A 10,307-nucleotide genomic window follows, 5' to 3' on the forward strand; every position below is an offset into this window, starting at 1 on the left:
GGGGTGAACAGAGGGACCTTTCTGCCCAGCATGCCCAGGAGTGCCAAGCCACCACTGTGCCCTTGGGACAAGTGGGCAGCATCACCCTGCTGGCATTCACAGCTGTTCAGAAAATGCCATTTCTTTCTGTGGTTTGGCATTTTCCCTGTGCCTGGCATCACCTACCTCTTCACACCCTGTGCAGTGTGCCCAGGTCTAGCTCTGGCGAACATGACTCCATTTTAACCACAGCATCTTCTTGAGAAGAAGTCAACCAGGCTATATGGCAAATAAATTAAACCCCTCCTCCCCCAAACCCCCCACACCAATGAGGCTGTGGGGCACATATCAGTACCCATCCTGGCAGTCATTGTCATCGTAGTCAGCAGCAGGTTTGTGGCGGAGAGCGCCCAGCCGCCGCTTGCGAATCCCACTCTCCAGGCTCTGCAGCGAGCTGTCATCCTCATGGCTGCTGGACTCGTGGGTGGCATCTTCCTGGGAGTGGCTCTCCTCATTGCCATCCTCCTCCTGGGACTCACTGTTGTCGCTCTCTGGGGACCTGCTGTCCTCACCTGTGTTGTCCTCTGGGCTGCTGTCATCCTCTGGGGATGCACTCTGGCTCTCGCCTGATGTGCTTGGCACAGAGTCAGAGTCATTCTCGTCCTCCCGTGACTCCTCCACAGTGTCCTCTATGGACTGGGTCTGGTCCTCATCATCTTCCCTGGACTTGCTCTGGTCACCCTCTTCTTCTTCAGACTCGCTGTCAGGCATGGATGGCACACTCCTGTCCTCAGCAGACTCCCAGTCCTCTTGCCCTTCCCAGGTCTGGCTGTTACTGTGCTCGTTCAATGTGCTCACTACATCTGGGAACTCCTGTGGTTCTTCATCTGACTGGTCATCAGTGCCCTCCCTGGACCTGCTGTCCTCATCCTCACTGGAGGGGCTGTCCTCCTCATCCCCATCCTCCCTGGAGCGGCTGGGGCTTTTTTCCTCTGATTCACTGTCAACAGGCTCTTCTGACTGACTGTTGTCCTCCACGGATGGGCTGTCTTCTCCAGAGTCAGCATCCTCCACCTCTGGGGACCTGCTATCACCCTCCTCCCAGTGGTGGGAGCCAGCCCCCTGGACATCCTCTCGGCTGTTCCCTAGGGCACGGCGGCCAGCATGGCGCACCCTGTAGCTGCTGCCCCAGCTGTCAAAGGCAGAGGGGTCGTCACCTTGCATGGCTCCGTCCTCGAAGTCATAGCTCTCCTCCTCCTGGCTGCTGCTGCTGGCCCCTCCCTGCCTGTAGCTCCGCTCATACCAGCTGCCCACGTAGTTCCTGTACCGCCGGTGGTCTGCCCCAGTGCTCTCGCTGCTGCTGCTGCTGCTGCTGTCGCCATGCCCTCTGCCAGCCCCGGCATCCCCACGACCAGCATCGCGGTCGGGTTCACCCACCCCATTGGCACCAGCCACGTAAGTAGGACCTTCTCCCCTCTCCTCTTCCCCATTCCCATCGAAGGTGTCATCCCCACTGTCATCCTCCTCATCCAGGAACCCGCCGGCGTGGGAGGGAAGCCCATTGGCTCCAGTGCCGTAATGGTCTCCGTTGTCACCGTCATCGGTATCACGTGCATCCCCCTCCTGCGGAGGTGACAAACAGAGATGAATGCCAAGGCTTGCAGGTTGCAGGCACTATCAGCACTGCTCACCGTACAGGCCAAGCTCAGCCTTGACCAATGCCAGATTTGAGGCCAAGGGAGCTTTCCTGGCAGAGCAGAATACACCTCTCCGCTCACTCACCAGGAAACCAAGGTCATTCCCATTGTGGGCACTTGCGTCCTCGTGATCCACCTGATTCACGTGCTGAGCCTGCCCAACTCGGTCTCCCTTGTCTCGGCCACTGTGCTCACCGAGCTCCTCATCCACAGCATTCCCACCCATCAGGTCCCCGGCAAGGGCATTGTCCCCCCTCTCCAAACCAACAGGAGGATGTCTGCCATCTCCACCATCTAGGAGGTTGCCCAGCTTGTTGACGTGCTCTTCCTTTGCTGTGTCCTGGAGGCAAAACATGACATGATGCTTTGGTTTATTAAACACCAACTACAGCACATTTTTACTGCTGCTGCAGGACATCATTCCTAAGCCATGCAAGTGCTCAAGCCTTTTTCATTGCTTGCACCTCAGCCCTTCAGATATTTCTGCTGATACAAAAAACCCAGTAGCCACCAACAAAAGGACAACTCAGAAAAGCCCAAACTGTGACAGTTCAGAGCACAGAAACTCCTTTTTCAGGGCCAACACAGCAGAAGGCATCAGGTAAACTGGGAACATGCTCTGGGAGGCAAGTCAAAATGAGGTGAAACCAACCTAGCTTGAGAAGACCGAGTAGATGGGCAAAGCTCAAAGATCTGCAGAAGCAGCAGCTCCCCTCCCAGGTCCCTGGTCCAAGGATGCCTGCCCAAGGCTGGCTCCCCATCCTAGACTTGCTCCATGAGTGACTGCTACCTGTGGGACTGGGGCACCCCTGGCTTACCTCCTGCTGGGCGCTGGGATGGGTGGACTCATGGCCAGGCACCTAAACACATCCAGGAGACATCTGATCAGTGATCAGTGCACCCTGGCTGGGCCAAACTGATGGGGTTTGGGTGTATCTGTCCAGTGTGTACTTACGGGGTGAGCGTTGGCCACGGCCCAGAGGAGCAGCACCAGGAATGTAGCCACCCTCATGTCACCTGTGGTCCCTGTGGCTGCAACAAGGAATAAAGTAATTGCACACTAGAGCAAAGCATTTGCACATGCCTCTGGCTGTAACTTGGCCCCACAAAGCCCTTCCAGCTGATACAGCCTTGTCATCCTGGCACATGGTGCTCAGCCTGGCGTGTCATCAAACAAGCCAAGGATTAGTCCTTGTGCCACCTCCTGGCATCTCCTTTCCAGAAACCTCCCTGTAGTTTGGGATTTGAAATATTTGGCCATGGTCTGGCAGATTTTTTTGTCTAAGCATCATGAAAGAGCAGGAAAGCTCTCCTGAATGTCCTGCTCCCGCAGTAATGTCCACCCATCACCCAGGAGAGCTCAGTGGCTGTGACAGGAGCCAGCACCACAGATGGGCAGCACCATAAGTCTGTGGGCTGCAGAGCTGCACTTCCCACCTGGAATGGTCCCCACAACCCTGTAAAATCTCCCACCACCCCAAAGTGGAGGATGGTAGTAAGGTAAGCCCATGGAGAACTGCATCCCCAGAGGCCGCTGGGTCAGCATTCCAGCAGCACTGCTGCCAGGCAGGCAGGTAAGGCAGTGGGGGCTTTCCTCCAGCTCTGCTGTCATTTTCCAAGTCCCTTAAGCAGCCCAGCACTGCATCCCCATGGGCCACACTAACTGCTCTGTGCATCACCCTGTGCCCACAACACAGGCACGCTCCTGATTTCTTCCCTTACAAACCAATTCCTACATCTCAGCTTACAAACCTTGTGCTTTCTACCAAAACTTGTGAGGGAATCTACACCCCCTATTCCCAAACATCACCATTTTCACTCCAGGCATTTTCACCAGATCAAGCCAAAGAAACCAAAACTTTTACCTTAAGGTGTAGTGCAAGTCCACGTCTCCTCCGGTGCTGGGGATGGGATGAGCCAGCTGCCTGTGTTGGGATGCTCTGGGCTCTGTGCCCCAGCGTGGTCATGCAGGCATTTAACCGCTGGCCAGTGTCAGCCCCGGGCAGGGGGCAGCCAATGGCACCAGCGGGCAGCGCTGCCACGCGTGGAGATGTCACCGGGAACTGGCCTCCTACGCTTCCTCTGCCCTCCGCCAGGACGTCGGCCCTAAAAAAGCTCCTTGTGGTTGCAGGATGACGAGACGGGCTGGCAGTTAATGACTGACTGCACTGACCCTGTGTTTTGACTGCTAAATTTATTCCATTCACACACTTCCCGCCATGACACGCACAAACAACTACGGCGTCACCCACGCCAAGCACTGGACCCTGTCCCAGAGATGGCATCCTCCTAACCCGTGCACTTGGGAATGGTGTTTGCCCTGTGTCACAGGCCAGGGTGCTGAAACCCACAGGGGATGATTCCCTTGCCAGGTCTCAGCCTTCTCCTGTACACTGGGGCAGGAGCACAAAACCATGCTGGAAGGAAAGGACTTTGTCTATTTTCTTGCCCGCTCAGGCAAGGGAGAAGGGAAATACTAAATGGAGGTGGATATGGAGCATCTCATCCCCTGCAAGGAGGGAGTGTAACATCCCAGCTCTCCTTCCAGCTACTGGACAGAGGGGAGATGAAACCTCTGCTCTGGAAAACACAGGCAACAAACAACATGTGCACGTGTGTATGGGCATGTATAGGCAATTCTATATATATGAACATATATACACACACTACATATACCCCAGGGATTCTTGGTGGTAGCATGGACCACCTACTCCAAACAGCACCATGAGGCAGCAGCACAGATGGACCCTCCTCACTCACAGGTACTACAAGAGGGAGTTTGCAAACCTCCAGATGTGACAATGTGACCACAGCTCTCTGCCCATGTGGAGTAGGACAGGACCAGTATGCCCCAGCCACATGCCTGGCTTTTCCTTCTGCCCCAGCACGGGCAGAAGGAAGGCAGCTTCTTTCCCTGTATTTAGCCATTGCTAAATCTTCTGTGCGCACAACACCCCCCCTCTGCCGCATGTGCAAGCAGGTTGCTTTGAAGCAGGCAATGCATCTCTGCTCTGCCAGCTGGGCTCTCCCCACAGTCACCTGCAATGGCCCCTTGGCACAGGATCCCAAATTCTCAGAGGTGAGTGTAGTGCCCAGGGAACATGGGCACACTGCAGGTTTACAGGGATTCACAGGAGATGGTGGCACTGCAAAATAAGTGACTGAAGGAAACTTGAGCAATAATGATTGAGTCAGGGCTCTGTAAACGGTGGGTTATCTGAATTTGCCCGGGATGTACTATCTGTAGACAACAGCATCCAGAAAACATGCCTTGTGCTGTGACACCACTGTGGCTGGACAGAGCACCTTGTGAAACCAGATTTGTCAGTCTGCTCTTGTGGGTGCCAGCTTAATTTCATTCTCCAAAATCTCCTGCCTTCTCCCCCCATCATCACCAGCCAGAAGACCATGTGTATCTGCCCTGTGAGGACTGCAAGGTGCCATGTGTGATGAGCATCTTCCTCCTGCCCCCTAAGCAGGGAGGTCACACTGCTTTCTCCATGGCCCCTCGGTCTCGAGGTGGTCACCACTGAGCCATTTACTCTCACTCTCAGTCACACCTTTGGCAGATGTTTTCCCTCTTCTTCCCTGCCTGACCCCTGCCACAGCTACTGTGGGATGTATTTTCCTTTTGACCTGGGACAAAATTATACCCCTGTCCCCAGCCAGATATGAGTTCATGCTGCCAACCTTTTTTAGGCACCTCCAACAATTACCGTGTTTTGTTGTATTTTTTTTGTAATGTCAAACCTGTATTTAACTCAACCCCCGAAGACCTGATGCTGCCTCACATCCAGGTGCTGTGGTGGAAGAAGGAGATAAACACCAAGCTGTGCATACCCAGTTCTTTTATGACACAGGTCACCCACTGCCCCATCAGCCACCACTCCAAGGTCACCTCCCTCCCCTCCTTGAAACACCCACAGCACCAGCACACCCAACAGTGCTCACTGTCAGGACCCCAATCTGACCCCAGGTCCCTGTGATCTCCAACAGCCCTGGCTCAAAAGACCAAGGTCTGTCCCCCAAATCCCTTCCAGAGATCATCCCACACTATCAGCTAGACCACCCAAGCAGATCTGCCTGTGTTTTGCAAGGAGAGGAAACCCCAGCCCACATTTTGTAACCTACCAATTAACCTTAAAAAAAACCCCAATAATATTAAGGATTATTGTTACATCAGAGGTGAGAAATGGACTGAGGGTGGGGGAAATAGCTGTCTGATGGGTGTTTATAATGTCACTGGGCATTTCCCCAAGTTCTACTCTCCTGAGACAGTAGGTCCCTTGAGATGGCCATGATGGAAAGCAGTGGGGCAAGGAAGATGTGGGAAACTTGGCCAGGCTAAAGCTGGCACCATCAGGCTACCAGGGATAAGGTGGCTGAGTCAGGGGGGACTGGCAGAGCCGGTAAAAAGATGCACGAATATCACTTCTCTGTTTGAAAAGCTGGGCTGCACAGTGTTCATGAGGACAGAGAAAAGAAATTAGTGCAGACAGCAGCAGGGATTAGAGATGCCAAAGCCAAGAGAGAAATTGGCACAGCAGAGAGACAGCTGATAGAGGAGGCACATAACAGCTGCTCTCCTCCGCTGACTGAGACATCTCGGCATTAAAAACAAGAAATTATTATTGTTCAAAAAAAGCACCATTCCCTCTATTTTTTCCAGTCCAGAGTATTTTCACAGTATTGATGTTGCTGGTGCACTTCTCTCCTGAATAAACCTTTGGGCTTTGACAGTAGCATCAAAAGGAAAAGAATCAGTGAATGAACTGGGGCAGAAGAGACTAGGACGAGAGCAGGACTCAAGCCTGCTGACACATCCTTAGCCCTCTCCCAAACACTCAACACCAGCTCCTACCTTATGGTCAGACCCAAACCCAAATCCCTTTGCCAAGCGCTTTCTGGTGACAAAGGCTACAATGCAGTGCTGAGGTTTCCATTGGGAGCAGGTGGGGAAAACCTGTCTCCTATATATGCATTTGCCCCATAAGTGCACCAGGAATCATCTAGTGCCCAATCCTAAGGGATTCACTCCCACAGTACTTCTCTAAACAGGGGTGTTCAGCCTTGCAAACCAGCCAGGTTCCCAAGTCACTGCCTGCTTTGCAGGTGGGCAGAGCGCAGCTGGTGGCTGTGTGTGCAAGGAGGGAGAAGCAGCCTGGCTTTGGCTCCTCTGCACTCAAGGGATCTGAACAAAGGCATCACACCTGGTACCTGAAGCTTGAGTAAATATGGTCTGCGTTTCACAGCATTAACGTGACACATAACAGTGTAGCTAATGATAACATTTTAGGTGTTTGAAGAACAGCACTGATATTCCAACTCCCCCTGGAAGCAAGCCTTGAAGCTACAAATGCTGATAAACAGCAGATGGAAGTTACCAGCATGGTTGTCACAGTGCAGAGGCGTGCACAAGCTTGGTTTATGCTAGGCCTTTAAAATTTGCTGTTTCTCTGCACTGGAAAAAAGACATCATAGGTGCCTGAGTCCTGGAGCCCTGAATTACAGATACTCACAGGACCCACCCTAATGCTACACCTCTGCACAAGACCAACATCCCTCTGCCCTGGCCTCTGACAGCACAGAGGTAGGATTGTTAACCCATCCTTCTGTGTCTACCATGGAGTTTCCTTTACAGCCAGAGAAAACAAGCACTTTTAAGGCATCAATCATTTGTCCTATTTCAGATACCTCTTTCAGGAGGAAATGCATCACAGACTGTTTGAAGTCTCTGTGACGCTGTCGAAGGAAGGTGACCAGCATGCTGATCTTGTCCTACCAACAAGATGCACCATTCCCTCTCCCGAAACACATGCAAAGCGAGCTCCTGAAACCCCTCTCTCCCACGCCAGCCCCACACTCCCTTAACTTCTGTTTCTAGCATTTTTATATCACCCTCCTCTGAGCAATGGACTCCAGCAAAATCAGCACATCATCTTGACAGTCTGTCAGGATGAAGGCTCACTGGTGTTGTACCTGTTCTGTGCTACTTGGAAGTTTGTGCTGCTTCTTGTTGCTGAGGCAAAATGCAAGGAGCAATAATTGCTATTCACATTGTGTCCACTGCAGCTGGAACTCGTGGCTGGACAGGTACCTTGGGCCATTTCTGCCAGATGTGTGTGACCAGATTGTCAGGTCCTATAGGTCCATATTCATCAGTCACTTTGGTTGAATTCACTAATTCAAGGCCGTGACTTCATCAGCTGTGAACAGAGTGCCACTGTCAGATCTAGCATGTCTTCCTGCACACAGGGACTGCTGCAGTTTGCTGCCCTCAGTCAGAATAAGAGCAGAGACAGAACCCTGGCTCTGCCTCACGTCAGGGACCAGTTTTGGCACTGTTGGCACCAGTACCAGGCAACTCCAGTGCCACTGGGCTGTCAAAAGCTCAGCAGTGACAGCAATAATCATAGAGAAAGTAATGGGTAGTTACAGCTCCTGCAATCTCATTCAGAGTATAATATCTTTTACAATCACTCCCTGCTCAGATTGAATCCCTTGGGAGGTAGGAGCAATAAGTATTTGTTAGTAACAAGCTGGAAATTGAACAATAACAGATCCTTAACGTATGAAGCTCTCTTCAGCCACCTCTCTGTGCTCGCCTCCGCTCCAACTGGAACTGCGGAGATCTGTGCCAGACACCCTCAAAGCAGCGTCATGTCAGTGCTCTCAGGAAGGAAAATACAGCAACGATCTGGGGCCAGCTTTGCCCTCACATCAGTTGGCAGCCTGGGGTGACCTGCTCCAAGCTGCAGGTTGGACATATGGGCAGCTGCGCTGTGTGCGCCTGTCAGATGTGTGTATGTCTAGTGAGTCACAGTACCCTGATTTCTTTCCTTTTCAGAAGGAAATGACTGATGGAATGGATTGTATGAAGGAGCCACTGCACAAGTGCAAATGGGTAATGCGGAGGCACGGGCTGCCCAGAGTGGGCAGAGAGGTCAGGACAGGGTTGGCAGCCCGAGGGATTGAGACGTCTGTATGGAGTGCCAGACCCTCCTCCTGGAGAGCAGTCAGCACTCCTCTGGTTCCTGTACTGTCATTATGGCTCACTTGGTCTAAATTTATTGCTGCTTGGTGTAGCTGGACAGGAAGCATTACCACAGTCCCCTGGGAGCCTACAAGCTGGATAGACACCATCAATGCAGCTCTGAGCAAGAGACCAGCAGTAATTTGGCTCTTTCCTCCAAACGACAGAAGCCAGCTTCCAGTGTTTTCTCCACTATGAGCTTCATCACGTGGAGATGCTGAGCAGCTGTGACCTAGGGCAGCCTAGGCTTCAGCCAGCCTTCTGGGTGCACAGAGTGCACAGCTCCATCAGAGAATCACCACCACTGACCCTGTGAGTGGAAAGCTGGGACCATAGTCACAGCATCAGCTGTCACAAGAAGGTTTGCACACTTCTTGCAGATGTGTCATGCATCAGGCCCCATTGGAAAGAGGGTTATCAGCCCCTTCATCTGGCTTGGAATAATAAATCATATTTCCAAGTTCGTCCAGTTTGCAATTACTTAAATTTCTTGAAGTGCTTGAACTGAGATATTCTGCCCTAACGCTGACAACATGCTTTTCCTTAGCCTTACACATATTTATTTTTTTTTTTAATCATCAAAATGCTTACTTCTTTTAAGACCTGGATTTGTATGATCTTCTACTTATTCCCCCAGTGATCAGTTTACCCAATCCAGATACCAGTCATAGGACTGGATCAACAATTTACTCTCAACACTGTGGTGACTTTAACACTCTTCCTTGTTTGATCTATCAATGAATAAAGATTTTTTCCCCCCTACTTGTTCTTTGTAATTTTGTACCAATCAACTCAAATGAGCAGCTGTAAATGACAGACCAAAGTCTTACACAACAGACTAAGTCTGCTGGTCAAATATATTCACACTCTATTAAACTTCCAGCTGAATTCAACGGTACACCTCAAAGGAGTTACATACGTGTGATTGCACGTGTTAACCACAACCTTTTGGCTCAAGCCAGTTCCTCTTCACTATTCCCACTGGAAATTCCTCTTGTCGCTCTGTGCTTTTTTTCTTCATAGAATAATTCTGCACAGGAGATAAGGAACAGAAATCTTAAAAAGAAGTCTGCAAGAAATGAATACTGGATAAGCGTTGACCCTCATGCACAGAATTCACACTTTTGCATAACCAGTCACAAGAAAAAGATGTGAAAATATGCTTGATAGGCAAGCAGGGAAAACTGATGCAAACAAATTCAAGCAAGGTGCTGTCTGGGGAAGCAGCATCAAGAACTGCTGCCTATTCCCAACCTGTGTGGTCCCACAGCCGTAGCAGGAACACAACACTCTCTTCCAACTTTTTTTAGTAACTTCAGGGCTCAAGTTATTGACAAAAGATTTCCTGAGGATTTCTAATATTTGTGCCTCTTGAAATGTCTGAAAGCTCCAGCACTGCCTGCCTCCTCATGTCACGTATGTAACTGCCTGTGCTGCGGGAGCAGCCCTGCTCTGCCCAGATGTAATTACATGGTACACTCCGTGGCTTTCTATGAGGAAGTGGCATCACCACCTCTGTCTTCCGCCAGGCACCTCTCCAGAAGCAGCCCAAACGGGAATGCAAAGCCATGAAAGGACTTCCTTTGCCTGCTCAACCC

At 51.4% G+C, this 10,307-nt stretch overlaps 1 protein-coding gene across 1 annotated transcript; it reads right to left on the minus strand.

Moving 5' to 3' along the window:
• Positions 1-327: 327 nt before the first annotated feature.
• Positions 328-2,688, minus strand: LOC108504395 (dentin matrix acidic phosphoprotein 1-like). The gene is made up of 3 exons (XM_017829292.1): positions 2,578-2,688; positions 1,762-2,016; positions 328-1,602 (listed from the first exon to the last, which is right to left on the minus strand). The coding sequence occupies exons 1-3, from the start codon at positions 2,686-2,688 to the stop codon at positions 328-330; spliced, it is 1,641 nt and encodes a 546-aa protein (XP_017684781.1).
• Positions 2,689-10,307: the final 7,619 nt, after the last annotated feature.

The sequence above is a fragment of the Lepidothrix coronata genome, unplaced genomic scaffold (genome assembly GCF_001604755.1).
Source record: "Lepidothrix coronata isolate B3197 unplaced genomic scaffold, Lepidothrix_coronata-1.0 Scaffold162, whole genome shotgun sequence".
In the NCBI taxonomy this organism is placed as follows: Eukaryota; Metazoa; Chordata; class Aves; order Passeriformes; family Pipridae; genus Lepidothrix; species Lepidothrix coronata.

Excerpts from the sequence above, each read along its gene's own strand:
- LOC108504395 (XM_017829292.1), bottom strand. The coding sequence starts at position 2,688 with ATGAGGGTGGCTACATTCCTGGTGCTGCTCCTCTGGGCCGTGGCCAAC. Across the intron at positions 2,017-2,577 it reads ATCAGTTTGGCCCAGCCAGG|GACACAGCAAAGGAAGAGCA; the intron begins GTGCACTGATCA and ends TTTTGCCTCCAG. Across the intron at positions 1,603-1,761 it reads GGAATGACCTTGGTTTCCTG|GAGGGGGATGCACGTGATAC; the intron begins GTGAGTGAGCGG and ends TCACCTCCGCAG.